This window comes from Pseudomassariella vexata (assembly GCF_002105095.1).
Source record: "Pseudomassariella vexata strain CBS 129021 chromosome Unknown BCR38scaffold_24, whole genome shotgun sequence".
Taxonomy (NCBI): domain Eukaryota; kingdom Fungi; phylum Ascomycota; class Sordariomycetes; order Amphisphaeriales; family Pseudomassariaceae; genus Pseudomassariella; species Pseudomassariella vexata.
This window is the reverse complement of record NW_024467979.1, coordinates 1-27,057: the sequence shown is the minus strand read 5'-3', so window position 1 is coordinate 27,057 and position 27,057 is coordinate 1. Positions and strand designations below refer to the sequence as shown.

Genomic DNA, 27,057 nt, shown 5'->3' with positions numbered 1-27,057 from the left:
TACTGCCCAGCTCGCATTGAGGGGCGACGGGAGGCGCTGGGATGCATACCGTCACATTTGTGTTGCATAGACTTTACCCCTTGTACAGGGCGAAGTGAAGACCCGCCCCTTGGCGCGTCTCTTATCGTGCCTCATTTCCAAGTCAGATGCTATCGGCTTGGGAAAGCCGAAGCTGGCGCGGGAAGACATCAAGAGCCTGAAGCCTTCGCGGCGCCGTCTCCAGTATCTGGAGGAACGGTGGGCTCCGTGTAGCCGTTCGCAATACCTAATCGCTCTTCCTCCCTCTTTAGACGCAGAGCCTCGGTCTCTCTCCGCATCTTCTCTAGATTCCAGATGCCGTCGTCTTCGTCATCATCTCCCTCATCATCAGAAGCAGCCTCCTCGGTAAATCTCCAATTGCCACTCTCGAAAAGTGCACGACCAGTAGCCTCCTTGGCCTTTCGGGCTTGCTCTTCAGCAGCCTTTTTGTCTAGACGATCCTGCTTCCACTTGGCAAAGCTCTCTGGTGTCACGGGTGTGAGGGTTCCGGTGAGCTTGTGCCTCTCGGACTCCAAAAACTCTTCGAGCGTTAGCGTCTTTAGGGGGGACTTATCCATAAGAGCTTTCTCAGCGGCCCGCTGTTCTTTGGTCTTGAGAACGAAGCTAACGACACATTTTAGCAATAGTATCACAACATAGTAGTGTGATGAGCTTACCCTGGTGGAAGAGCATGTTTGTATTTGCACTTGTCGCCTCCGTTTGGACATATCCAGAACCAACCGTATTTGCCATTCTCGATGGCGTCGATGAAGAACTTGCAGACCTTGTCGGTAGAAGTCTGCTGGTTTCCCTTCTTAGACAGGACAACTGTCCGCAGTTTCTCTTCGTCCCAATCCTCAGATGTCTCTTGCTTTTTCTTCTCCTCTTCCTCAGCTCTGCCATCTGTGTACAGGTTTCGCTTCTCCGTCTTGCGCTCCAAGCTCAGGTCGTGGGCGAACTTGCATTTCTTCCCCTTCTCACAGTTGCCTTTCTTGAAGAAAATACAGACAACTGTCTTGGGGTCGACGCCGAAGGGGACCTTTTGGATCTGGGCCGGCTTGTTCATCAACTCATCCGCCTCCTTCTTGGCATCTTCGGCGGCCTTCTTCTCTCGCGCCTTCTGCTCCTTCAATTCCTGCTTGCGCTTCTCGTCGGCACTGGCCGACAGAGATGAGGATATTTGCTTAATCTGTCTCTGTGCGGCGGATCCTTTTTTGTTCTTCATGCCGAAGGTCCGGTCCTCGACTTGCTTGGACGCCGCGGGCTTCTTGCCCTTGCCCTCATCCTTCTTCCCTTTGGGCGGCATGGTGACTGTTGCGCTCGAATTTTTGGTGTGTGTGAAGTTCGAGTTATGTGATGGTATTTACTGTAGTAGAATGAAGTTGTCAAATTCTGCGAGGAGTTGCCTCCTGGGGAGTATTCGCACTGAATAGACTGGTGGGTTGTGGGGCACGGTCTTGACTTCAGTGACCTCAGTCTTCAAATTGGTTCGGTTCGTCTTGCTTGGGGGGGTCAAAGTTTGAGTCGCATTGCTTTGCCACAACTGGGAAACAGTGGCTCAAATGTGGCTCCCTGACCATCTAATGCTCAACTTGTCCTCTGCGACGCGCAATCCAACCAAGCAATCAACTAAAGCTTCACAACGTCCATCTGGGTTTCCTTTAGTCCACAAGGTGTGTTTCTCGCAAGCTAGCCACCCTGCTATTTCCCAAATAATTAATTGATCATTTTTGTTCCAGGCTCAGCGCATCGCATAAATCCGACTGCACAATCTCAGAGCTCCTTTCAGCAGAGCTGCGAACCGCAATCATGATTTCCGACGACGACCTCTACCGCCTTGCCATCTTCCTTGGTTCGGTGGCCATGGTTCTCATTGTTGTCTATCATTTCTTTGAAGTCAACTCGGAGGATAGCGCGCTGGCCGAGAAAGCTGTCAAAGTACAGCCTGCGCAACAAGCCCCGGCCGTGGGAAAGCAGTCGAACGTGGCAAAATGACCAATTGAGTAGGAGGAAACCTTGCACATCACTCAATCGGGCGAATTTAGGAGACGTTGCGCTGTGAAGGACAGCTTTAATCATCTACTGGCTACTATCCGATGGAAGCGAGAGACGGTTACGGGATATGAAGGCTAGCACGATACCCCGGACCAACACTTCCATATCATTCACACAAAATGGTTATATGGATACCCCAAAACGTACCTATGGAACAGCACCCAAATCAAGCTCGAGAGAGTCCCTGCTCTGGAATGTAAACTCTGCGCTCGGATCGTGAAGAGCTTTTCGGGGACCGACCTGACATAAATATCATAGAACAATGTCTGCAACGACTACATTCAAGAATTGTCTGTGATTAAAGAGGAATACGCTGGTGCATTGTTAAAGAGGTGGCCCTTGCTGTTCTTAGCAGTCTCGATGTGCCATATTCACGCGGAACAAGAAATGTCCCACCACACCTACTCTCCAAATCTATGACAGCTTTAGGCCGGACCTTGATACAAGAGAAATGTTAAGACCTTCAATGCTTCCGATCATATAGCTAGACTGCCTAAAAGATACCGTATGCTGAAGGATATTTTTCGTCTGGAATAACTTGCGGATTTGCTGGGTCTCGATGTGTGACTGCCATATGAACATAAGTCGAATGTCCTCGTCTTCAGTTATATTACCAAAGCACTAGAATCAGCAGCCACAGTTCAACTTATCCAAAACCACCTGAACCAACCCCCTCTGTCAACGGTGGCTTTCCTCCCAAAAAGCCTTTTGTCTCTTCGAAATCATTCACAATGCCTTTCATCAACGTCACCGCTATTACGGCCTTGCTTATCCCAGTTTTGGGCGTGAACCCAAACCAGTTCACGAGACCCGGCTGCAAGGCAACCAGCGATTCTACAAAGCCACCCCGGACGAGGTCCAGGCCTATGAGATTGTTACGCTCGCTGATCTTGAAAAGGGATAATTCGTCAACATTGGACTAAGTCACAGGCTGGTACGACAGTTACTTCATCTCAGGAGGATGAAGTGGGGGTAGAGGAGTGCTATCAGCAATGCATCTAGGTGAAATTGAGGTTGTATCTCGTCAACACAAATCATACCGTGGTATTCTACCTCTGTTATGCCGTTCATTTCGCTACTAACCTGTAAGTAATCGCTTGCTTAGTAGAGGATGATGTCAGCAGAAATGGGGAATAATGTAGGATAGTCTGATTTTCCAGTGTAGTTAGTAGAAAGAAGTAACCTGGCTATTTGGTTACTACGTAATCTTTGTGACTGCCTACTTTAAGTGGACCCCGCCATGGCCAATCCGGTTTGGGATTAATGCACAGCCCCTGGCGACCTCAGGAAGGTACGGTGCGCTCATTGTCCCATTCCCTCAATTTCCTTCGCGACTTCTGCTTCTGCCTTCTCATCGCATCCCCCATCACCAACAACATCAACCCACAACTGAAGATCCGTCGTCAACTCTGATAAAACTACTTTTCTTCTTACACTGGCTACACCCAACTTCGATAGCCGAACTAACATATTCTGTTTTAATCCAACTTTGCCGACGAGACGACTTTGACTTCGTCTTCGCTGCTGCCTGACTCGACGCGCAGCAAACATCACATACATTGCCATCAACTCATTTAACGCTTCTCTTCCGCGCACAGCTTCACGAAGAGTTCACCTCGCCGCCATCATCATTCTTCCCATCCATCAAACACCATCCAAAACCAATCCCACCACAATCACGATGTCTGGAAAGCTCAATCAGTCCCTTGACGAGATCGTCTCGACCTCGCGACGCCAAAGCAGTCGCCGCGGCGGTAGAGCTACACGCCGCTCCATTGGACGTCCCACCACCACTGCTCCGGTTGGTGGTGTGCAGAAGATCACTCGCCCACCCCGAGGCGCTGCTCCCAAGCAGGCTCCTGCGAAGGCAATCGGAGGAAATGGAGAAAGTAAGGTTGTTGTCAGCAACCTGGTAAGTCATCATCACGTCCACTTCATTTGATCGCACACGCTGACAACCTGTCAATCAGCCTAAGGATGTGAACGAGGGCCAGATCAAGGTATGTTTCCGCTGAGGCTTATCAAGCCGGTGGAATTTCATCGACATCTCCCATGAAACGCGCGCGCGTATTCTAAACGAACGCACGACCGACGTCGTGATGTGATCCGTTCTCGCAAGAGAAGTGTTCTACAACCAGCCGAACAGGCTCTGTCGCGTAGCCCAGTCTCCTTCCTTCACAAACGCGCTCGCATACAGCGATGTTTTCTAGTCGGAAGTTGAGCAGGTCCTTGTAATAAGCACAAAAGTGTCGTCTCCTGGAAGGCTTGGCAACCTCCATCGCAGACGGCAAAGTGCAGACAAGTTGACTATGGCGCTATTTGACATGCAAGACCTGTGGCTGAGGTCCATGACTTCCCCTTCCGGATGAATTCGCCGATGGTCCGATTATGCAATACTTGCAACCAACAGCGAGCACAGCAGTGAGCAGCAGCACGAAGAATTTTATACGCTAGTGGGTCATGATTGGTGGTTCTTTCAGAAAGCGCGGTGGTGGTGTATGGTGCTTTTGATACCCAGAAGAGGTTGCTTCCATGACAGCACCTCAAACATGACCGGCAACGAGATGCTGGGATATACCGAACAGCGTACAGCCTTTCTAGGGCTGACGCAGTATCAATATCTTCAAACCAGTTGGTCTCGCGGGCTTTGGGGTTGCTTTCAAAATATGTCGGATGGATTCTCGAGAGAGTGGCTGGGGATCTCTTTGGGGTTCATACCGTCTGTCTCTTGTGCAGGGACACCGCTGCTGACGGCTCTACTAACGCTCACTGTGTGCTCGTTGATGGTATTCCTGATATGTGTACGGCTTGGGATGACTGGTTTTGGCTACGTCGGTCGAGGTCCGAAACTCAAAGTTCGAAGCGATTTACTGCGGCGCTACTATCACCGATGGATATTCAGATCACTAACATTACATTTCCCTCGATAGGAGTACTTTAACAGCTCGGTCGGTCATATCAAGCGAGTTGAGCTGTCGTACGGCCCTAACGGCGTGAGCCGTGGTATTGCCTCTGTCACCTTCGTTAAGGCAGATGGTGCTCAAAATGCGTTCACCGCTTTGAATGGCCTTCTAGTCGACAACCGACCCATCAAAATTGAGATTGTTGTCAGCGCGGCCAAGGCTGCGGAGATAATTCCTCCCACCAAGACCCTTGCTGAACGTACCTCTCAACCGAAGTCACAGCCTAAGTCGGCCGCTCCGAACAGAAAGAAGGAGACTGCCGTCAGGGGTGGTGGCGCTAGCGGTGCACGCGGTGGACGTGGCGGCAAGAAAGAGGCACGACCCCGCAACGGTCGACCTGCGAAGAAGACCGCTGAGGAACTCGATTCCGAGATGGCCGACTACTTCGATTCAGCAGCTAACCAGAATGAGAACACCAATGGTGCCGCCCCCGCTACCAATGGCGATGCCCCCATGGATGATGGAATCATGTGAACGGAATGCGAACGGTTCTCCAGCAAACGGCGTCGATAATGATTCTACGGGGTGGACGGCAGGGTCTGTATCTACCGGATCTGGGTTGTGCAATCCGGATCATTTTCTCATTCCTTTCACAACTAGTTACACGCGACTGTTCTTCCCTTTTTCAGATTGAAGTGGACGAGGAAAACTAGGAACGATGGATGAGCTTTCCATTTGGAGTTGGTTCTGGTCACACGCTTAGGATTCAGGCACTCGTAGATAGTGACGGATAATGTGCATGAAGATACCACTGATACCACAATGCGGCCCTCTCTTGTGTGTAATAGAATGCGATGCCGCTCGCTGTCGATGCCCTTCTTTTCGTTGTTTGATTTACTGATCTTGCTTAACATATACTGTCCCTCCCATTCGCTGCCGCCTGAAGCTTGCAGAATACAGACCACAATACCTGGATTTCCACCCACTCCTACCACTTATCGACACGAACCCGTATGAAGCCAATCTTGTGCCATCTTTTACAAGTTCGCTATGAGCATATTCAATTTCAAAGGCCATAGTAAATGCAGCAAGATCAGATTTCTATGAAACGGCCTTTGCCAAACTAACAGTCGGCTGATCCAGAATGCCAAATAGAAGGGGAGGCTCTCCCGGAATGGCTTACATCACACACCACTAAAGGATGCACACAAAACCCAAGCCGCGTAAGAATAGGAGAGGATGAAGGCCATAGAAACACTATTTATTCTTATACCAAATCTATTACCGTGTCCAGTAATCCGTATCTACAGCCCGGCACTGTGTTCTCAAGCCTACAAATGCCATCATCAGGTGTACATCAGATTTCATGGTCAAAATACTCTCCGATTCGTGTGCGTCATCCATGTATGAAACAAGTCCATTCGCCTTAACGTTTTCAACAAAATCGCTGTAACCGCAACCTAGTACTAGCTATAAGCCCGTGTCAGCTTTCTGGTTCGCGTACGATAGGTAAGACGATCATCTATTTTATGCTTGCCATCAGCCGGTGGTCTCCTTACTTCTAACATCATCTCTGCACCGGGCGTACTACTTACTAGCATCACGAGGATGGATGAAACCCTCAGTCCATCGCTTGCCGTAAGCAAAGGGGTCCTTCCCGTAGAAGAAGCATTCAACGGGCTGCTGATACTAGCCTCCGATTGCAGGCATCAGGTAGGTTCGGGTGGACAACTTCTTCACAACGTGCCATGGTGAGATTTAATGACGCTTCGAATGCGGCGTCCCGGGATTTGATATCAGACAGAATCCAGTATACGGTTTTTTTCCGATGAATTTGAGCATAGTCTTGCGCAAGGTGTCCAACTGACTCTTGTGTGCACTGTATGCTGGACCATGATGATGAACTAGCTTTGATTTACGAAGTTCGTCTTCTGCTTGGCCTTAATATAGGCGATCTGCATATCCCTTGCGAGTTTTCTGAGATATTTGTTGAGACGATTCAGGATGGTGTATCAGAGGCCCATCTGGTTGAAGAAATAGGCGGTTTTGTACAGATCAACGCAGCCGTCGAAGAGGACAGTGCCATCAGCATCAAACCTGGTGCGTTCCAGTTCTTTCACCAGACTCAATATCTTATTCACCAAAATGGAAACCAAGAAGAAGTGTGAACAACACACCTCGGGTACATAGCCATTTGATTATCTAGTCAAGAACCTCTGCATTCTAGCTTTGAAAGTCCACAATGCCCTTCTTAGCTTCCTAAAATAGCCTCGTACAGGACCGTTAATTTATCACGATGCAGTGCTTGGCAAGACAAATACATAGCTCGAATCCGTCAGCAAGCGCCGGGATGAGAAACTTGGACCGACTACAGAGAACCGCCTTGTCAAGTTTCCATTAGGCCGTCCGCACTTCATAATGACATCTGAAAAGAGTCCAGACTGAAGCAGGTCCCTAAATCCATCTTATCACGCCCTCGTGATTGTGACGATCAGCTTGGTTCGGGTGAAAGTGTGGTGATGGTGATTGGCACTCGTCCACCTTCAGCGGGTAAAGACAATGGTGATTGGTTTCAGAACTGGAAAGGCTCGTGGTGAATATTGAATATACAGAATCAGTCGAGCAACTAGTTTACAGTACCACCAGTCCTCTAGGAAAATGGCAATAATGGAGAATTGAGAGAATTAGGAAGATGATGGGTGAACGTTACAACCAAATAAAAGGAGTTGAAGGTGTGATTCCAACATATGCGCGTGCTTGCTCAAGATGAATTATTTCAATGGAGGTCACGGCAATAAGGGGTAGCTTTACTCGATCACGAAAAGATAAATGGACAGGGTAATTGTGGGATTCTCTGGGATGATGCTTCGATTGAACAGATAATTCTAGGTTCGATAAAGAAGAAGTAAGAGTTTACGCATCCCTACAAAAAGGGTCACCTAGGTCTCCATTGAGTACAGCTTGCAGAGAACGAGCGAGACTCGCTGAATTAGAGAGACCAATAATACAAGTATCATGCCCTATTCTAAAGGTGAATTAGCTATGAACAATGAAGATTCATGCTCTAAGTATTAACGTATGCATGACCACGCGCTGTGTTACTGGGTCCTGTCAGATTTGTCGGACGAGATATATCTGTCACGCATGCCTCTATCCTTGACCCCCTGCCTCAACTTGGCAGGACGCATGTTGAACCTACTAAAGTTGTTTGGTGAAAGCCACAGCTAACTGCTTTACACAACTCTTTCTTCAAGCTAGTGGTTTATGCTCTCGTGACAAGTTGTGAGCCCAACTGCTATCTGCAATCACTGTTGCGTTACCGCCTATCTTCCTTTCTTTTATCCTGGCAAAGCTTCAGCAACTTCGACGTCAAATCATTTGAAAATTCACGAACCCTCCTTCCTCTATAAAATCACTAGCCACCGTCAAGACACCGCACCACCTTGTTCTTTCCATTATGGTCAGCATCGGTGACCAGGACATGAGGTAAGCGCAGCATGTCGGAGTATATTTCAGAGCTCTCACTCATACAGTACATCCCAAGTCTTTCGACTCAGGCATCTTCGCTGAAATGACTTTCAAATGTGGTGAATGTACATAGAAGCTGCATAAGATCATTCTGTGGTATCGATCTGAGTGGTTCGCGAAAGCACTCACTGGTGGCTTCAAGATAAGCATATTTTACTTTCTGTGGGCTTTGATTTGATTTTTTCCCTTTCCTCTTTTGTGGCATATGGCTAAATGAAGTTCCCAGGAGACCAAGACAGGAGAGGTGGTCTTGCGAGAGCGAAATGCTGATGTGGTGGATTGGATAATTCGATGGATCTCTACACGAAATAAACTCAATGGAGACTTATACTTCCGCGACTGCACACTGACTAATACTAGTAGTCCTGGAATTCTCTCAGTCCAAATGTGACGAGGAAATATTTGTGTCTTTAGTTGAGCTCCGAGTTAGCTGCTTTGAGGACTTGTGTGCTTATTGTCAGCAGAAGACCAAGGAAGTACGTACAAACAGCCTATTGCAAAGCAAAGGACAAGAAACAATTCTCAACGAGAAGACTATTCGCGTTTCTCGTTGAAGGGTTTGACGGGCCTATTGAAGACCTGCGAGTCCAGGTCGTCGAGGTCGTCGAAGGCGCACTACGGTATATTTAAGAAGGATTGAGCAAGACAGATTTCACGATTGGCTTGGTAAGATATCAACATATCTTCTCAAATCGCAGAGCTGAGACGTGGACAGACTGGATCACAAGTCGACTCTGAGCTTATTGTTTTGCTACGATGCGTATATAGCAAATAACGTACACACTAGCTAGATCAGTTCGATTCATATAAAAGCTACGTGAGACCACGGTATTTCCGGGCACATTCTACCTTTGGTGATTCACTACATCCAGAGTGTAATGGCTTAGCATGTGGAGGAAATGATGTGACTAGTTTCATCCCACCGTCTACCTTTGACTGAAGTTTGTATATAAGATATTAACCGAGTTAGAACTTTGCAAAGTAATTTGGACTAATAAAGTTTGATACACTGGTGGAATACAATGTCGTGGAATTACTGTGACAGTACCAGTTGCAGACAAGTCCCAGACAAGTCCAACTCTCGAGCAACTAAACCTAAGAAGAAGCCTCGCCATGTTCTCTTCAGGTTTGAGATAAGAACAAACTTACCTAGTACGCAGGAGAGATTCTTTCACAATCGCCCATCCGTCTCATGGAACTTGGACACATCAGATACGGTCACCCAACCTAACAAGACCTAGAAAACAGCCTGGTTCCTAATTTCAAGACATGGCTGCTGTGTGAAGCTGTGGCCTCAGGTATGGAGGGTTACAAAGCAGGAAGGCACGGATTGAAGTGTTTAGGGGGTCCCTCGCGGCCAACTTGGGATTGGTCCCCCACGTATCTTCGTAGCACTAACACAGCCTCCGGTGGTTGGAATCCGACAGCTACGAGTAAATTCTAGTAGACCTACACTTTAGGAAAACTACTCTAGGAGAACGAGTACCAAGAACAAGGAAAAGAAACACTTCATTAAAACATAGGGGGCCATAGACTGAATGGAAGATGCGAACCTGAAAGTTTATCCAAACCATTGAGGTATTTTGGATTCTGCCGCTGTTGGTATTTTTTTTTGGTTTTGTTTGCAATGAAGTCACGTCGACATGGCCCCTTTGTTTGGCTGTGGAACGTGTACATGGGAAGTAGTGAGCTAGGCAGATACACATCACATAGATTCGAGTGGATTGAAACCGGTGATTTTGAATCGTTATAATATACTCTCCGTCATAGCATGTGTCATATGCTTTACGAATTTGCGGGCATCCAGCAGGCTGGGGGTCCTCAAGTGACTAAGGTCAAGGGGCTAATATACCACCCTTCATCGGCAATAGGGGTTGGCTGCATTGTAAGTACGAAGGTGGATAGGTGATAATTCCCAACTTGCCCACACCCCTAAAATGGTAGCATGCATCATCGTAAAGCTCGTCGGCATTAGGAGTCGTCGCAGGGCCCCTTTATCAGACTCGCTGTCCGTCAGGCCTCATCCGTCGAGAGAAGGGAAGTCCTGTATTCCAGGCAACGCGTTAGTCGCACAAGAGGGGGAACCCGGTTGGTCAGATAAGCTGATCGTCAGCTACGATGACAACGAGCCCACCCCGAATTATATATCCCGGAGAAGAAGAACGCGCAAAGCAGGACAAAAGAAGCCAACGAGGAACTGGTCACTAGAGACATCAAAATCTGAAGTCATCCCTGAAGTCAAGTCACGAAGCCACCGGCAAGGTCAATAATAGCCGAGGGCGCCCTCAAAGGGCATGAGGGCATGTGTGAGCTTAGGTATAGAGGGGTACACGCCCGCCAGGCACGGGCTTTTGCATTTGGGGATCCCCAGGGGGCCAAATTGGGAATTATCCCCTGCGTGCCTTCGCCGTTGCAACGCAGCCACACCCCTACTGGAGGCAACCTCCATGTGTATAGTTGGGACTGCCTCCCTAGCATCTTGCAAAGGTCACTTGGTCCTGAGAACTGCCAAGTCGTACTGGGCATTCCATGTGTCTTTCGCAGTGTTACCGTTGAAAACTAAAGAAAAAGAAATGCATAACAGGACTTTTGAAGGTCCTGTTCTGCGTTTTGTGAGAAAAACACCATAAATTATGTGTAAATCTTGCATTGAGGGTAGCAAAGTGCGACAACTGGAACAACTTCAAGTATGTCAGTGGCTGTGCATCAGACATTTACTCTAGTAGACCTTTGGGAACAGTCACCTAATATGTCGTCTGTGTACAAAGGAGCTCGAGCATTAAAGTATGTTTCAGGGTCAGATCTTTGTGAGATATTTGTTAGGAAATTGACTTGGTAAGAACTCAAATGCGTAACTCGCAAGTTAATATCCTAACATCACTTTGCTCGTTCCGTTAATCAATCATGTTCTCTTATGCTCCCAGGCCATGTATCCCAGATCGCCCCCCGCACCGTATGAGGGTTAGTCTAGATTCCCTGTGCTCTAATTCACAAGCTTCTTAAACCTATTGATTTGGGTGTTAGTGTTGATCAAATCAAGACCTCAGCACTTCTAGGGACGGCGTGGTACGTACTTCATGACGACTCTCTCGATGCCGTCGCAACCCAGCTCGAGGACTTCCATTCTCGGTCCGTAGGAGAATCGTACGACTGAATCATAGTTAGCGACATATGCAAATCAGAGATCCTTGTATAAGGACCCAGAACGAGGGGGGAAACTTACAGTGATGGCAAGGACTGTCGAACAAATCTCTTCGCCGGGCGGGGTTCAAGTCAAAGAAGATACCGGGAACGACGATGACCTTTTCCTCAAGACAGGCCTGGAAGAAGTTCAAACCATCCGAGATCGGGCCAGGCAGACCCTCGAGGTTTAGCCACAGGTAGAAGGTGCTATCAGGCACGTACTTGATGACGAAGCCCATGTCTCGGAGGCGCTTGACAACGTAGTCACGTTTGTCCTACCAGAAGTTGTCAGCATGGATTTCTAACAACACGAAGACCCGAAATGCTCACGCGGAAATGTCTCTGTAGTGCAATCATCTCCTTTTGCACGAGCGAGGGTTCGAGCATGGGGATGGCGGCCTCCTGGAAGGGGGCATTGGCTCCTCCATCGAGATACGAACCGCAAGAGCCGATGCTAATAGAATCAACGTTAGAAATGCATTTTTAAACTTAATGAAACTATTCACGGAGGTATTGGTGACATACGCCTTGATGAATTCCTTTGGTCCCAGGATCCACGCAATACGCCATCCAGGCAATCGGAAGCGCTTCGTAAGTCCGTCAATGATGAGAACATCGTCTTCGTCTACATCTTCGACGTTCTCGGCGGCAGAGATCGTGCTACCGTCGCAGTTGCTGGTGTAGTTGTATCCGGAGTAGAATTCATCACTGACAAGAGTGGCTCGTCCACGACAGATATCCTGGATCTCAGCCAACTCGGGATTGGCCACGACCCGGCCTGTGGGGTTTCTCGGGTTCGAGGTCAGAATGACAGAGGTACCTCGAGCAATTTCAGTGGCGATCTTGTCTGGGTGGATGTGATAACCGTCCGCCTCGCTCAAGGGCGTGGGAATAGCTGCGAAGTTCTTGAATAAAGACAGCATTTCACTGTACGCCGTGTCTGTTTAACTCCTAATATTAGTAAAAGCTGCGCAAATTTGTCCCAGGGGGTACAATTCCTTTGTACGGAGTATAAGACACCCCCAAGACACCAGAGGGAAAGGAAACAGGGGCCAGAACAGTCAGGAATGAAGAAGCCGACGTAGGCGTTTCCCAAGACAGCAGCAATGCGGGTCAGACCAGAACGGCCACCAGGCACAATACAAACGTTCTCCCACGTGTAGAGGGAGCTCTTGCCCTTCCTATGCGTCTCGTTGTATAGGTGAGCTACTGCCTCCCGCATCGGCTTGATACCCGCCGTCGGGCCATATTCTCGTGCGGCACTTGAAACATCGATCGAGGTGGGTCGAAGGAAGGATCCATCTATCCCATCCTGTTCAATCATCGGTGTTAGTAGTTTATCTCAAGAGGGCAAGGTTATTCTCAGGAGGTAAGACTGCTTTTTTCAATCCACCCGCGAGGCACTACATGGACAAGGAAAAGGAGAACAAACTTCAGCTTCCGGTGCTCCCTGTCCAAGATTAGCCCATTTATCAGGCTCCTCGAGGAAGCCGTATTCGCTGGCTCGTTCCGTACACCAAACAACCCCGGTGCTGGCCCTCGTGGCGTCAAGTCCGGCATGGGGGAGGTGGCCTTCGTGTGCAGCACGGAACTGCCGATGAATCTTGGATCCTGCCTCTGTTTGGACATATAACGTTAGCTGGAAGAACGTGTGGTGCTTATTGTTCGTGGGTTTCCTTTTGTTTGGTTTTGTCCTCTTCCTTTTGGTCCTATGCATCAAACCACAAACAAAGCAAACTATCGGGACTCGAATCATCTGAACTTCCAAACAAGCTTTTTGGCAGGTGGTACTGCTTGTTTCCCACGGATCTTTGCACTATGGGGTAGACCTATACTGACCACTGGTGTTTGGCTCCGTCACGCTGAACCTTCTCTTCGGCTCGCCCGTATTGCGGTTGATCGAGAACTTGCGATTGTTGAACATCTTGGCAAGAGTATTGTCGAGATCAACTGCCCAGATTGTCGTGTTTGGTCCGTGGAAAATATGATGTTTGAAGCTACCTTGAGCTTGCGCTTCAGGATGATGTCGTACTGTATGTCAACTTCTCAATTATGACAAGAGATTGGATAACACTCGGAATGTTTGCCTTTTGGCTGAAGATAGCCAGAGCCGTGAGGTGGGAGAAAGCAAAGAGATAAACAATCTCGCCATCCTTCCTGAATCATTGCTGGCTTGGCTGGGGTTTTAGTCGTAAAGTGGGGGAGTTCAAACAAGTCGCTCTTGAAGGTGGGACAGAACGCATCTGGGGGGACCAATGAGCAATACATCGATAATCACCGACATTTCACAATGGCTAGCAAGGCAGCTGCTCCAGTTCTTGAAGATCGATCGTACAAAGTGTCTCTGAAATCATGATTTTCGCCCAGTACCAGCTATTGATGCTGGCAAGGACAAATAATCTCGTCTTCAAGGTGCATGAGTAGCGAAGCTTTGCCTTTCAAATCTAACGGAGCAAAGCTTTCTACTACTATATCCAACACAGGAGGGGAATATAAGACCTAAAATTCTAGGCTCCCAGGCGAATGCTAAATTCTGATTAGTCCGATGGACACAGTTGCACAGCCCCTCGGCAGCCAACCGGCAAGTCCCGGCGGGAAGACGATCAAGGTCCTACGGCTATGAGGAAACATTTCGTCTCGCGAGGCACGAAGTTGAGAAAGGTTCCCTGAATACAGTTGAGGGAGGCGGCGTCCCCGAAGATGTATCGGTGTCTCAAGAGCTGTTCAATCTCATCAATGACTCTTGGAAGGACCACGGCGTTGATTTCAACTGAAGCAACGCCAGCCCAAGTTGCTCCTCAATTTGGGAGAGAGTCCGCAGGCAAGCAGGTGACTTTCCACTTTTAGGTTGGGATAACCAAGTCATTCCTGGTTTACTATCCTAGAATACCAAGCTATGACACATTATTCCACCCATATTGTGCCCATTAGTTTTGTTGTTCACTAGCAGATATGAAGAGTGATGCCCCGCGATCATGAATTCGTGCTTGTCCCAAAGCAGTAAAGTGCTTCGATCCCGGTCGCGTCTCGCAAACCCATTAACGCGTACGCTGGGAAAGTTGTCTTGGCGTAGCGTTCTTCAAGCAGCATCACGACTGACAAAACGCCAGATCATACATAATAACCTCTCGTCAGACCGTTGTAACATCCAAAAATGGCGCTTATCGTTGACAAGCACCGGCCACGCTCTCTCGACGCCCTGACTTATCACGGGGAGCTCTCCGCGCGATTGCGTTCTCTGGTGAGGGACCTCATCAGGCTTTGATTCTCAGCACCTGCCTCTAACAGATTCGTCCCAGGCGCAAAGCGGCGATTTCCCACATCTCCTCGTCTACGGCCCCTCGGGAGCAGGAAAGAAGACGCGAATCGTAGCAACTCTAAAAGAACTGTACGGGCCCGGTGTCGAGAAGATAAAGATCGACGCCCGCGTCTTCCAAACGAGCAGCAACCGCAAGCTCGAATTTAACATTGTCTCCTCCGTATATCACCTCGAGATCACGCCCTCCGATGTCGGAAACTATGACCGCGTTGTCGTCCAGGATCTGCTCAAGGAGGTCGCGCAAACACAACAGGTGGACCAGTCGGCGAAGCAGAAGTTCAAGGTCGTGGTCATCAACGAGGCAGATCATCTGACGCGCGATGCCCAGGCTGCCCTGAGACGGACAATGGAGAAGTACAGTACAAACCTGCGACTGATTCTCCTGGCGAATAGCACAGCGAATATCATTGCCCCGATTCGGAGTAGAACGTTGTTGGTGCGGGTTGCAGCGCCGACGATTCAGGAGATCTCAGCGGTGTTAGCAGAGTCGGCAAAGAAGGAGGGCTGGCCATCTGTAAAGGGGCTGCACAAGAGAATTGCTGAGGAGAGTGGACGGAATCTGCGGCGGGCGTTGTTGATGTACGAGGCGGTGCATGCTCAGAAGTACGCCCTTCCGTTCTCTATGATCTACGGATCCCCGAGCTTGCGCTTTCAATTTACTAATAACTTCTTCAGTGAGAAAGTTGCAGACGATACCCCCATCCCCCCGCCGGACTGGGAAGCCTTGATCAGCCAGATCGCAAAAGACATCATGGAAGAGCACACGCCCGCACGCATTCTGCAAGTCCGATCGAAGCTGTACGACCTGCTCACACACTGCATACCGCCAACGACCATCTTGAAAACCCTCACATTCAAGCTCATCCCTCTAATCGACGACGATTTGAAATGCGAGGTGATCAAGTGGTCGGCCTTTTACGAACATCGCATAAAGATGGGATCCAAGGTGATCTTCCACCTCGAGGCGTTCGTTGCGAAGTTTATGCGAATCCTGGAGATGTACCTCATGCAAATGGACCTGTAAAGTTCTTGGTATCGGTCAGGCGTTGGTATGGTTATGTGCATTGGGAGTTGGCTCGGTAGGGTGGACGACAACAGTATGATGCAAGCATGGCGGCTTGCTGATATCTGCAGTGATTCGGGCTCGCAGATCGATGGCACATCAATGTCACGACATCGGAACGATTGCTTTCAGATGAAGTCATGTATGCCCGTCTTTTGGTGTACTCGAACTTATGGGCTGTCAAGCTTCATGTCCTGGTCAGACAATACGGCCCAACGTTGATTTGCATGTTCGGTCCAAACCAGAGTGCGTCACCAGTGTTCTTTTATCCGAAGTAGACCAGTACTGGCCAAGGCGAGGTTATCTTTGGAGAGTACCATGTGGGTCACAAGAATCGTACGACAGCCGAGCTGTTCATTGAACCTCACGTGCTTCTGATAGATCCGAGGACTTGGAGAACGAGGGGCTAGAGAAGCAACAAGACGCGATTTCGTCCGGCTCCGGCGGCCCAGATGCGGAGAAAACATGGTGTTAAGACTTGGGGTCATAGGAACAAGGGCGGTTATAGAAGTCACTAGGCGAAACTTTACTCTCGGTATAGGACCCGGCCAAACGGAAGATGTCACCAGGTCTTGGGTGTTTCCCGGTAACGACAACAAATAATTTCCAGGAGTTTATTGCTCTTGATTCAAGCAACGTATAAAGTGAATTGTCGGTGCTCTTGATCAGAAATATAGATTCCAACGAGGTATGCTTCCGGGTAAAGTACACGACATGCCTGAGGGTCGGTTGACCGTCCAATCTCAATTCAGATCCGAAGCGGAGGCCTATTCGAATATGAAAAAGGGAGATCCTACGACCCGAGGATATATCACGCCGTGCAAGCTTTCTATTGAATTCATTATACGCAATGTAGGGCCGAAGTTCTAGGTCAATAGTCCATTGCAGGGATGATGGAGATCGATAAATCGCGCTATTGGAAACTTGCCGAATAGCGAACCCCAACGAATGGGCAAATGGGCCGTTGGGGATTCAAAGTATCGAAGGCCTCATCAATATGTCCTAAAACAATTTGGACGAGCGACAAGAAAGGGAGATGGTTTCTTCTAGATGTAGGCACCTGCCGGCTAAGTGTAAGCCAGTATTACTTAGTTCATGACATGAAACTCATCCAGCTCGAAGTGGGAAGCCGCTGTCGGAATTAGATCCGAATCTGCCGCGCCCTACGAAGAATAGAGAGACACATGCAGAAAGCGAGTCTACAGAACCATTTGGCTGAAATCCCCACAATAAGGCCGGCCCTGGGGCATCATTTGCAGTGGACATGGCATATGGAGAGGTACCTATGAGGTACTTGCACCAAGCGTCATATTGGAACATGATTGGCTGAATGGCACTTGACACCAAAAACCTCAACACCAAAATACGCATAGCCATTCACCACATGACTTCCATCACAAGCATTGAACTCTAACTTCCATCCTGAAAAGCCAATGACCAGCTCAGTTATATCTACCTCGCGTGAGAAGCGCCTATCGTCACGGTGTGGGGTTCCGAGAATGACGGAAACCTGGGGTGCCCAGACACATGATGCGGGGTTGAGGGGAAAGGATTCGGGGGAGGTGCCTTTCTGGGGCAAGGAGACAAGGGACGTCGAGTTAGTGGCAGAATGAGGGACTCTAAGGACTTCCTGGTCGTGATTTCTACAAAAAACGGCCCAGAGTCTCAGGGCGCTGGATGGGTGCAAGGCAAACTGCATGGAGGGTCGTATTATTCTTATGGATTTGAAACGAACCAAGCCGAAGTCTCGGGTTCATCTTGGAGCACTTGTATACACTAGTCTACATGTGTTTAGGTGTGTGCCATCTTGGGGAGTATTTTGCGTGAGGCCCATCCTACTCTGCGGAAGCAGGCTCCAAACAACTTGACAAGCCAAATATCAAGCTAATTTGCTTGACAGCGCCCAGGCTCCACCGTCTTGTCTATTCGATATTATTGAAATGGAATGCTTTGGCACACCCAGTGGCATCCAATAGGCCATGCTGCACACGATGGAGGTTACTCACTCAGACGGTTTCTCAGATCTGCGACTTACACCATCTAGTATGTGTGCCAGACTGAGGAACACAGGCGAAAGTAGGGTAGCAAGGTAGTCCCAGCGCCTCATGGGACGACCTCGAGAAGACGGCTGGACCGATGGAAGTTGATGAAGGTCACAAAAATAAATGCCAGGTGGTTATTTGAAGGTGACTTGGCCCTGTTGAGATGGATTTCTCATGGTAGCTTCCAGCGGGCGAGCGGAACCAAACCCCGGCTCTAGCAAGGTCCCAAGGCCGCACCACCGTACCAAGGTACCCGGGAGTACTTCACCGCATGCAGGGTCAACGGAACCCATTTGATTGGAACCCATTTGATTGGATACCATCTGATTTGACATTCACCACCACCTCTCATGATTTTGCCGTAATAAAAAGTCCCCCTCGTTGAGTTGTCGGATTTGTTTATTACTTCCCATCCTTTCCTTTCCACTCCTCTCGATTGTGCCTGGCCCTGTTCCTTACGATACGCAGCTGTTTGTGTGCCAATTCTGTAAAACCTACTCCTCGACCCTTTGGAAAGTGATTTACCTTTCCCTTGCTACTCCCGACAACAGACTTCACCATCTGCAAGTAGTAGTAATACTGAGCTCTCGACGAAGCTACCCCGCAAACCCAACCTTCGGCCAGCATCGCCAACATGGCTGACGGCAAAACTCCTGTGGTCGCTGAGGCCCATCAGGTGGACACTTTCCGTAGGTTTAGAAACTCACACGATATGGCGGCGCAATTATTGACAATGACTCACTAGACCCTCCGCAAAAGATGCTTGACAGTACGTCTCCTCAGTCGTTGCATTGGACGTACTGTAGTGGTACGAGCGAGGCTGACATAGAATAACCAGAGCATCCTAGCAAGCCCCATATCGGTAGTGAGTTTAACGTGACTACTCACTATGTATGCGATGGGGTATTGACCGGCTTCTAGGTGTGGAGGAGTACCAACAGATGTACAAGGAGTCCATCACGGAACCTGACAAGTTTTGGGGCCGAATGGGCAGAGACCTTCTGAGCTGGCAGCGCGACTTCGATACTGTCCGTGTCGGATCCTTGCAAAACGGTGACAGTGCTTGGTTCGTTGAGGGCCAGCTCAATGCCTCTTATAACTGCGTCGATCGTCATGCTATTAAGAACCCTAACAAAGTGGCAATCATATACGAGGCCGATGAGCCCAACGAGGGACGCAACTTGACGTATGGTGAACTTCTGCGCGAAGTAAGCAAGACGGCCTGGACTTTGAAGAAGATGGGGGTCCAAAAGGGGGATACCGTTGCTGTCTACCTCCCCATGATCCCCGAGGCTATCGTGACCCTGCTCGCTATTGTCCGTATCGGCGCAGTTCACTCGGTTGTTTTCGCTGGCTTCTCGGCTGACTCGCTGCGTGACCGTGTCATCGATGGCCGCTCCAAGGTTGTCGTCACTACTGATGAGGGCAAGCGAGGCGGGAAATTGATTGGCACCAAGAAGATCGTCGACGAGGCCCTCAGACAGTGCCCGGACGTTGCACATGTGCTTGTCTACAAGCGAACGGGTGCCGACATTCCCTGGACGGCTGGTCGAGATTACTGGTGGCACGAGGAGGTCGAAAAGTGGCCGTCCTACATTGCCCCTGAGATTATGAACGCGGAAGATCCCCTGTTCCTGCTCTACACGTCTGGTTCAACTGGAAAGCCGAAGGGAGTCATGCACACAACTGCCGGTTACCTCCTTGGCGCTGCCATGACGGGCAAATACGTCTTCGATATACACGACGACGACCGCTACTTCTGCGGTGGTGATGTGGGTTGGATTACTGGCCATACCTATGTCGTCTATGCGCCCCTTCTTCTCGGTGTCTCCACAGTGGTATTCGAGGGAACACCAGCATATCCCAACTTCTCCCGATATTGGGACATCATCGACCAGCAAAAGATCACTCATTTCTACGTGGCGCCCACGGCCTTGCGATTGCTCAAGCGTGCCGGTGACGACTTTGTCAAGACCAAGATGTCGCACCTGAGAGTCCTGGGATCCGTGGGTGAGCCCATCGCCGCTGAAGTATGGAAGTGGTACTTCGAAGTTGTCGGCAGGGAGGAGGCTCATGTGGTGGATGTAAGTCGGATCGTTCATTTTCCCCCTCGAAGAAAACCCGGCTAACAGGTGAAGACCTACTGGCAAACCGAGACGGGCTCCAATGTCATTACACCCCTTGCCGGCGTCACACCAACAAAGCCGGGAAGTGCGTCGCTGCCATTCTTCGGCATCGAGCCGGCGATTATTGATCCAGTTTCTGGTGATGAAATCCACGGCAACGACGTCGAGGGCGTGCTAGCCTTCAAACAACCATGGCCCAGTATGGCTCGAACCGTTTATGGTGCACACAAGAGATATATGGAGACTTACTTCAACGTGTACAAGGGCTACTACGTGAGACCACAGCTCTGGTATCAACATGAGATTATGCTAACATGTGTCATAGTTCACTGGGGATGGTGCCGGCCGTGACCACGAGGGCTTCTACTGGATCCGGGGCCGAGTTGACGACGTAGTGAACGTCAGCGGCCACCGTTTATCAACAGCCGAAATCGAGGCCGCTCTGATTGAGCATCACGCTGTTGCGGAGGCGGCGGTGGTCGGAGTAAGTGACGAGTTGACTGGCCAAGCTGTAAACGCTTTCGTGGCCATCAAGGATGGCAACGATGTCAATGATGCGCTACGCAAGGACTTGATCCTGCAAGTAAGGAAGAGCATCGGGCCATTTGCTGCCCCGAAGGCGGTGTACATTGTCCCGGATCTGCCCAAGACCCGAAGTGGCAAGATTATGCGCCGCATCTTGAGAAAGATTCTAGCAGGTGAGGAGGACCAGCTTGGCGATGTGACGACGGTAAGTGCTTGTACAGCCTGTGATTACGGGGTTCAATCACTAACATTACTCTCTATAGCTCTCGGATCCAACGGTTGTAGAGAAGATAAATCGTGTTGTTCATGACGCACGCAAAAAGTAAGCAGCAGGACTTTTGATTTAGGGAGCTTCTGATACCAATGGATTTTCGGCTTTGATAAGGGGTCTTTGGGAGTAATACGTAGCATAGAATTCTATGGGCTTGCGACATAAGAGAATGCCATTTGGATTCAACCACGCTGAAACCGTATAGGGGCACGAGCCCTCACAGCGAAAGTCCGAAGAGTGTGATTTGATCCTCCAGGACTCTGTGAGTTCAGCAAACCTGCTCCGTTCGTGGATCTTTTCAAGCCCTTCTTGGCAACGTGGCTTGGACTCCCAAGACTCGTCATGTCCGCCGTTGACTTACGGATGATGAAAAGCCTCGTTGGACCAATGATAGCTGCTCGGACTTAAGAGCTTCTCGCCGAAAGGTATAGTCTCTCTCCACACCGTCAAGATAGAGTGGGCCGAGTCAAATGAAGTAAACGTATCAGAAGATGGAGACGATGCAACATGAGTTGTTCACTCTGCTTGGCTCACATCCACGGAACGGTGAACACAGCCAGTATCATGACGACAAGGCTTCGCCTTGTTGCAAGAGCTGGAACACGTTTCATTCTCACAGATCTGGGGAGTTTGGCTCCTTAGAAACTAACGTAGCCGCACCCGCACACATCTGCAAAGCCTGTATGACATTTGACATCTGTCTGTGCTGGTGTTCTAGTTGGTCAAAACGTGCAGATACACCAGTCGTGGCTGCTGATGGATAGAGAGGGCGACGTAATGACAATGAGCCTTTTCGGGAATTGGCTGCTTGGCACATGGTCGATGTATCATACGACACCCACCGAACTGGAAATACCGGGACTAGGATTCACTCGCAACAAACCCGACTGAAAACACAGTCAGAGATCAAACACGAATCCTGATTGGTGGGAAGCTCTGGGAGGTGGTGTTCTTGCAGTGCTGATCATAGTGAGACGGGCAAGACGGGCAGATCTACTACGTAGATCCTCGAGGCTAATCATTGAAGGTAGGCTGTGCATTTCACGCCTTCATGACGAAGGTCGGGCCCGCGATTTCCGCGCTGCACTGCAGCACACACACCTTACGTATCGCCTATTACATAGTATTGAGGGTTCATCTCTCTGGCGCATCCACTTTCCCCTCGTTTTAAGCTTCTTGAGAAAACTTGCCAGGAGAACCCTGAATATACCCACCTCATTCCATCTGGAAGTATATCTCCAGTGATCACAGGCATGAATCGCGAGCCGATCTACGGGGGATCTTAATTCGACGTCAATAGTTGCGCCCGACATTCGACGATCTGCTGGACACGTTTCTCATACGGATAGCAAGTAGCACTTGAACGGTACACAGCATCATCAGCCTTGCTTCTGGTGTCACTGTTCTAGACTCAGTCTGCTCGTCTGGCTAAACACCGACTTCTACCAGCATAGTAATTTTCTTCAGCCCATCGCAAGACATTTGGCCCGCCTGCAAGGTAGTTCTCGAAACATTTTTTGGACACGGGACTCTTTTTTAGTGTTCATCCAGTGGGCTTCGATTCCTTACCAAGTAGATGCCGCTCCGGCTTCCATCAAACCTCAATCCAGCGCCTAGCCCTGCTAACGCCTGTCCCGGGCCAACCTCCCAGACGTGCCCAGCAGATCCCTGGTCTCTGACTGTGCCGTAACACCAGCGACTTTTGCTTCCCCTTGGCAACCTTGGAATTGGCAACGTTGGTCTGCGCCGAACTGGCCCCCATCCTTTTTTTTTTTTGGCTCAGCGTTCCACGGCTCTGCATCCGCAACCAGACGGATTCCATATACATACCTTCATACGCGCAGCCACCGTCAGCCGTTCTATTCTCTTCCCTTTCCCCCCCAACATTACCCACCCCTTGACGGCCTCGAGTCTTTTGCTTCAGCTTGTACTAATAATTCCCTGCTCTTCTTCGTCGACCATTCGACCAGCTTGAATTGTACCTGTCCGCGCCACCATTGAGCCAGGACTGTGGAAACAAACAGCACCTGCGGCACTACGGCACGGAAACTACAAGCCTCACAAGTGCCGCTCGGCTTCGTCACCAGTCTCACTACGCACTCCGTTATTTCCTCCGCTCGCATACGTCGCCTCCTCATCAATTTGCAAGGAACAAATTGATATTTCCGTTGGGCATTTCCCTTTGGCGGTAGCGACGACGGTTGGATAATAAGCTGTCATTGTTTCGACAATAGACATTTGTGCGACATTGGATGCAGTGCTAACTTCACAGCGTTGTCCCCTTTTCGGGACTCACCTTCCGTTCGTTATGCGCGGCATTCTTAACACAGCCGTCGCCTTCCTTTTAATATTGTCGCATTCTGCGCAGGCACATTCAGTTCGGCGGAATGCCTTGAATTATATAAGCCGGGTCGACGAGCCGGTCCTTCACTCACCATCGCATCGCGTGCACGCCTACTCGACGTTCGATGCTACCTTTTTGCTACACAATAAGCAAGACAAGGTTCGATTGTCACTACAACCTAATCATGATGTATTGTCAGAAACGGCGACCGTCAAGTACCTTTCGGCGGATGGCACCCTGCGGCGCGAGGAAGTCATTACCCGGTCGGATCACAAGGTGTTCAAAGGCGATGCATTTGTGCAACACACAGGCAGCTCGGAGTGGGTGAACGCAGGTTGGGCGCGAATAACGGTCTACCGTGATGGACTGCATCCCATTTTCGAGGGCGCTTTCCGGATCGACGGCAATCATCACCATGTACAGACGAGCACCAACTACCGAAGGACGCAACATCACGACGATCCTGTGGTGGACTTCGCCGAGGACGAGTACATGGTCGTCTGGAGGGACTCAGATGTCACGCCTAACCCCCACGATTTCCACGAGGAATTGAGACGGGACTTTGGCGGAGTGTCGACCTGTTCCTCGGACGGACTCAATTTCAATCTTGAGAATAACCACCCCGTCTACAAGGGCCTCGATCTCCGCGACACAGCGGTTGGAGCCCGCTCGTTGTTTGGCCGTCAAATTGATGACGGAACCACGGGCGGAAATGGAGCCGGAGTGAATCTTACCAGCACCATCGGTTCAACCAACGGCTGTCCAACCACGCGTAAGGTCGCTTTGGTTGGTATTGCCACGGATTGCACTTACACCGCTGAGTTCAATTCGACTTCCTCCGTGCGCTCCAACATCATCACCCAGGTGAACTCGGCTTCAGCTCTCTATGAAAGCACCTTCAACATTTCCCTCGGTATCCAGAATTTGACCATCAGTGACGCAACCTGCCCTGGAACCGCCCCATCCACCAACCCCTGGAATGTTGACTGTAGTGACAGTGTCACCATCACGGATCGTCTGAATCTCTTCTCGGCATGGCGAGGGCAGTACAATGACACCAACGCATACTGGACCTTGTTGAGTACTTGCAACACGGACGCTGCTGTTGGCCTCGCCTGGCTTGGTCAAGTTTGTACCACAGGCTCCCAGACATCCGGGTCAAGCGATGGGAACGAGACGATTGCAGGTGCCAATGTTGTCGTACGCACTTCAACCGAGTGGCAGGTTTTTGCGCACGAGACAGGTCACACATTCGGAGCAGTCCACGACTGCACATCTTCGACATGTTCCGATGGGACGGCTTCTGTGCAGAAGTGCTGCCCTGTTAGCGCCTCCAGTTGCGACGCTCAAGGCGCATACATCATGAATCCCTCCACCGGCAGCGGAATCACCAACTTCTCACCTTGCAGCATTGGTAATATATGCTCCGCCATGGACCGAAACAGCATCAAGACTCAATGTCTCACCAATAACCGCGACGTCGTTACCATAACAGGCCAGCAGTGTGGCAATGGAATTGTCGAGGCTGGGGAAGATTGTGACTGCGGAGGTGAAAGCGGCTGTAACGATAATGCTTGCTGCAATCCTACGACGTGCAAGTTCCAGTCGGGCGCCGTCTGCGATCCCTCCAACGAAGATTGTTGTAACGACACTTGCCAATTTGCATCGAACGGAACTGTCTGCCGATCCAGCACTGGCACCTGTGATCCCCAGGAAGTATGCAGTGGAAGCTCGGCTGTTTGCCCAGCCGACGTCACGACTCCTGATGGCGAGTCCTGTGGTGCCTCGGGGGCTGATCTCACTTGCGCTTCTGGACAGTGTACATCGCGCGATCTGCAGTGCAAGACGCTCATGGGCAGTCTGAGTTCTAATAATGACACCTACGCCTGCAACTCCCAGGGCTGTCTCCTGTCGTGTGCCTCATCGTCCCTTGCGGCCAACACTTGCTACAATATGAACCAATATTTCCTGGACGGCACGCCTTGTCAGGGAGGCGGCAAGTGTAGCAACGGTCAATGTGAAGGTTCCACCGTTGCAAACGAGGTGGGCAGTTGGATCAGCGACAACAAGAACATCGTGATCCCGGTAGCCTCAGTCGTCGGGGGTCTCATTGTCGTCGCCATTCTTAGCTGTTGCATCACCTCGTGTCGAAGAAGGAGAGCTAGAAAGAACATGAAGCCGACCAAGCATAGTGGTAATTATGGCGATAATGCGTGGAACGCTGCAAATGTGGCTCGGCCCGCGGCGGTGGCGAGGGGGCCACCACCGGGGTATTCTCCGTATCATGAACAGCAGCAGTGGGGACACAGACCGCGGGTACCGATCACACGTTACGCGTAGCGGATTTCATTGCAGATTTCATGTATTGCCTTTTATACAGTGATGGGCACGAGGGAGAAACATGCCCATTGTTATGAGGGAACTGGCTGTCTACATATTGGGAGGCGCAGGGAATTCTGCAACAAAGACAAGCTATAGGGATATTGGACACTGAGAGACCATGGCATGACCATGGTAAGGACTGAGTGAGGATTCCTTTACGACCTGACCCACATCATCATAAGTGGCGTTTGGGAGTTTGGACTGCGACAGAAATAAGTACAGGGGTAGGTAGCCTTGTGGTGGCACAAACTTTACTCGACGTACATTGCATACTGGTTATGATATTTTTTGTTTCAAGTATAGAGCCTCCACGGCAAATGGGACGGGGATTATGTAGTGTGTATACTGCGGGGACCTATAGGGACATTGTGCAAATAAGACACTCTCACGCGTCTGTGTGAATACTGAATACTACATGCGATCTATGACATTGTTGTGTTGGTTGGCCTCTGATGTGAACGAGCTCTTTGTCAATTGCGATTCGTGTAACCTGAGTTACAAAGAAGCCTGAGATTATCTCAATCTACAGTGTCTGCACATTCGTCGAGTGACAACGATCTGCTAACAAGAGCTGAGCTCTACGCGGCGACCAGACTGAAGCATGGTGTGAATTTGTTATAATTTCGATCACTCGTGTCCCTTGGGCGAGTACTGGGCGTCTCTGTTCGTGAGTTCAATCACCTCGGGTTAGAACTCTGACTTCTGGGACACCTAGCCCGTATGTGCTCCATAGTGATCACGCAACGAAACTATGTTGTCCTGCAGGCTTGGGGTTGTTTTGCGCGCATGGTCAGGAGTGGAGTTAAATCTTACCGTGTTTTAGACTCCCGTTTTCTTTTGAGAGTATCGCAAGTTGACGGTTGGACGTTGAGTGACACTGGTATTTTGACTTGGCGCTTTCTTTTTCCTTTTCTTTTCTTCGTCTGCTGCCCCTGAGACTATGTGATCGACTTGCCGTTATACGGCTTGAAAAGGATTAAGACCCTGGAAACTTTGCAAATAAGCATCCTTAGCCCCGTAGAGAGAAGAACCATCGTTACTGTTTGTCGACGAAATGGCAACTAGTTACGCAGGTAGGCATGTTGTTTCATGCGGGAATGAACTCATTGTTGTTTGCTTAATGATTATGGTTCCAATATACACCCGTATGAACAACACATCGTTGGTTTCCAGACCGGTCAACGCCATATCCACACACTGAGTCCCTGCAGTGAATTACATCAAACACGGCAATGGGAAGTGCCTTGAACAAATGGGCGGCAGAAGGCTCGACCCCTCAATGCCAGAGGCAATTGACT

The 27,057-nt window shown here is 49.9% G+C and overlaps 7 protein-coding genes across 7 annotated transcripts; 5 read left to right on the top strand and 2 right to left on the bottom strand.

Moving 5' to 3' along the window:
- Window positions 1-188: 188 nt before the first annotated feature.
- On the bottom strand, window positions 189-1,324 carry BCR38DRAFT_356206 (uncharacterized protein; the record flags this gene model as incomplete). The annotated part of the gene is made up of 2 exons (XM_040857010.1): window positions 189-642; window positions 696-1,324. 2 exons carry the CDS (start codon window positions 1,322-1,324, stop codon window positions 189-191), a joined length of 1,083 nt encoding a protein of 360 aa, XP_040709905.1.
- A 503-nt stretch (window positions 1,325-1,827) lies between these two features.
- Window positions 1,828-2,013, top strand: BCR38DRAFT_356218 (Oligosaccaryltransferase-domain-containing protein; the record flags this gene model as incomplete). Its single annotated transcript, XM_040857011.1, has 1 exon — window positions 1,828-2,013. The coding sequence occupies one exon, from the start codon at window positions 1,828-1,830 to the stop codon at window positions 2,011-2,013; it is 186 nt and encodes a 61-aa protein (XP_040709904.1).
- Window positions 2,014-3,326: 1,313 nt separating this feature from the next.
- Window positions 3,327-5,884, top strand: BCR38DRAFT_451345 (mlo3-like protein). The gene is made up of 3 exons (XM_040861456.1): window positions 3,327-3,985; window positions 4,044-4,073; window positions 5,004-5,884. The coding sequence occupies exons 1-3, from the start codon at window positions 3,755-3,757 to the stop codon at window positions 5,508-5,510; spliced, it is 768 nt and encodes a 255-aa protein (XP_040709903.1). The 5' UTR covers window positions 3,327-3,754; the 3' UTR covers window positions 5,511-5,884.
- Window positions 5,885-11,277: 5,393 nt separating this feature from the next.
- On the bottom strand, window positions 11,278-13,519 carry BCR38DRAFT_118965 (pyridoxal phosphate-dependent transferase). The gene is made up of 7 exons (XM_040853453.1): window positions 13,120-13,519; window positions 12,747-12,999; window positions 12,213-12,627; window positions 12,018-12,141; window positions 11,728-11,962; window positions 11,579-11,654; window positions 11,278-11,509 (listed from the first exon to the last, which is right to left on the bottom strand). Exons 1-7 carry the CDS (start codon window positions 13,441-13,443, stop codon window positions 11,488-11,490), a joined length of 1,449 nt encoding a protein of 482 aa, XP_040709902.1. The 5' UTR covers window positions 13,444-13,519; the 3' UTR covers window positions 11,278-11,487.
- A 1,322-nt stretch (window positions 13,520-14,841) lies between these two features.
- Window positions 14,842-16,030, top strand: BCR38DRAFT_490722 (uncharacterized protein; the record flags this gene model as incomplete). Its single annotated transcript, XM_040864559.1, has 3 exons — window positions 14,842-14,928; window positions 14,987-15,609; window positions 15,682-16,030. 3 exons carry the CDS (start codon window positions 14,842-14,844, stop codon window positions 16,028-16,030), a joined length of 1,059 nt encoding a protein of 352 aa, XP_040709901.1.
- A 2,715-nt stretch (window positions 16,031-18,745) lies between these two features.
- BCR38DRAFT_356086 (acetate-CoA ligase) lies at window positions 18,746-21,088 on the top strand (the record flags this gene model as incomplete). Its single annotated transcript, XM_040857002.1, has 7 exons — window positions 18,746-18,800; window positions 18,857-18,880; window positions 18,950-18,976; window positions 19,033-20,195; window positions 20,250-20,510; window positions 20,563-20,967; window positions 21,026-21,088. The coding sequence occupies 7 exons, from the start codon at window positions 18,746-18,748 to the stop codon at window positions 21,086-21,088; spliced, it is 1,998 nt and encodes a 665-aa protein (XP_040709900.1).
- A 2,253-nt stretch (window positions 21,089-23,341) lies between these two features.
- BCR38DRAFT_414576 (ADAM family of metalloprotease-like protein ADM-B) lies at window positions 23,342-25,717 on the top strand (the record flags this gene model as incomplete). Its single annotated transcript, XM_040858949.1, has 1 exon — window positions 23,342-25,717. The coding sequence occupies one exon, from the start codon at window positions 23,342-23,344 to the stop codon at window positions 25,715-25,717; it is 2,376 nt and encodes a 791-aa protein (XP_040709899.1).
- Between the last annotated feature and the right edge of the window lie 1,340 nt (window positions 25,718-27,057).

Coding starts and splice junctions, on each gene's coding strand:
- BCR38DRAFT_451345 (XM_040861456.1), top strand. CDS start 3,755: ATGTCTGGAAAGCTCAATCAGTCCCTTGACGAGATCGTCTCGACCTCG. Junction 3,986..4,043: donor AGGTTGTTGTCAGCAACCTG/GTAAGTCATCAT, acceptor CCTGTCAATCAG/CCTAAGGATGTGAACGAGGG. Junction 4,074..5,003: donor TGAACGAGGGCCAGATCAAG/GTATGTTTCCGC, acceptor TTCCCTCGATAG/GAGTACTTTAACAGCTCGGT.
- BCR38DRAFT_118965 (XM_040853453.1), bottom strand. CDS start 13,443: ATGATTCGAGTCCCGATAGTTTGCTTTGTTTGTGGTTTGATGCATAGG. Junction 13,000..13,119: donor AGGGAGCACCGGAAGCTGAA/GTTTGTTCTCCT, acceptor ATGATTGAACAG/GATGGGATAGATGGATCCTT. Junction 11,655..11,727: donor CGACAGTCCTTGCCATCACT/GTAAGTTTCCCC, acceptor ACTATGATTCAG/TCGTACGATTCTCCTACGGA.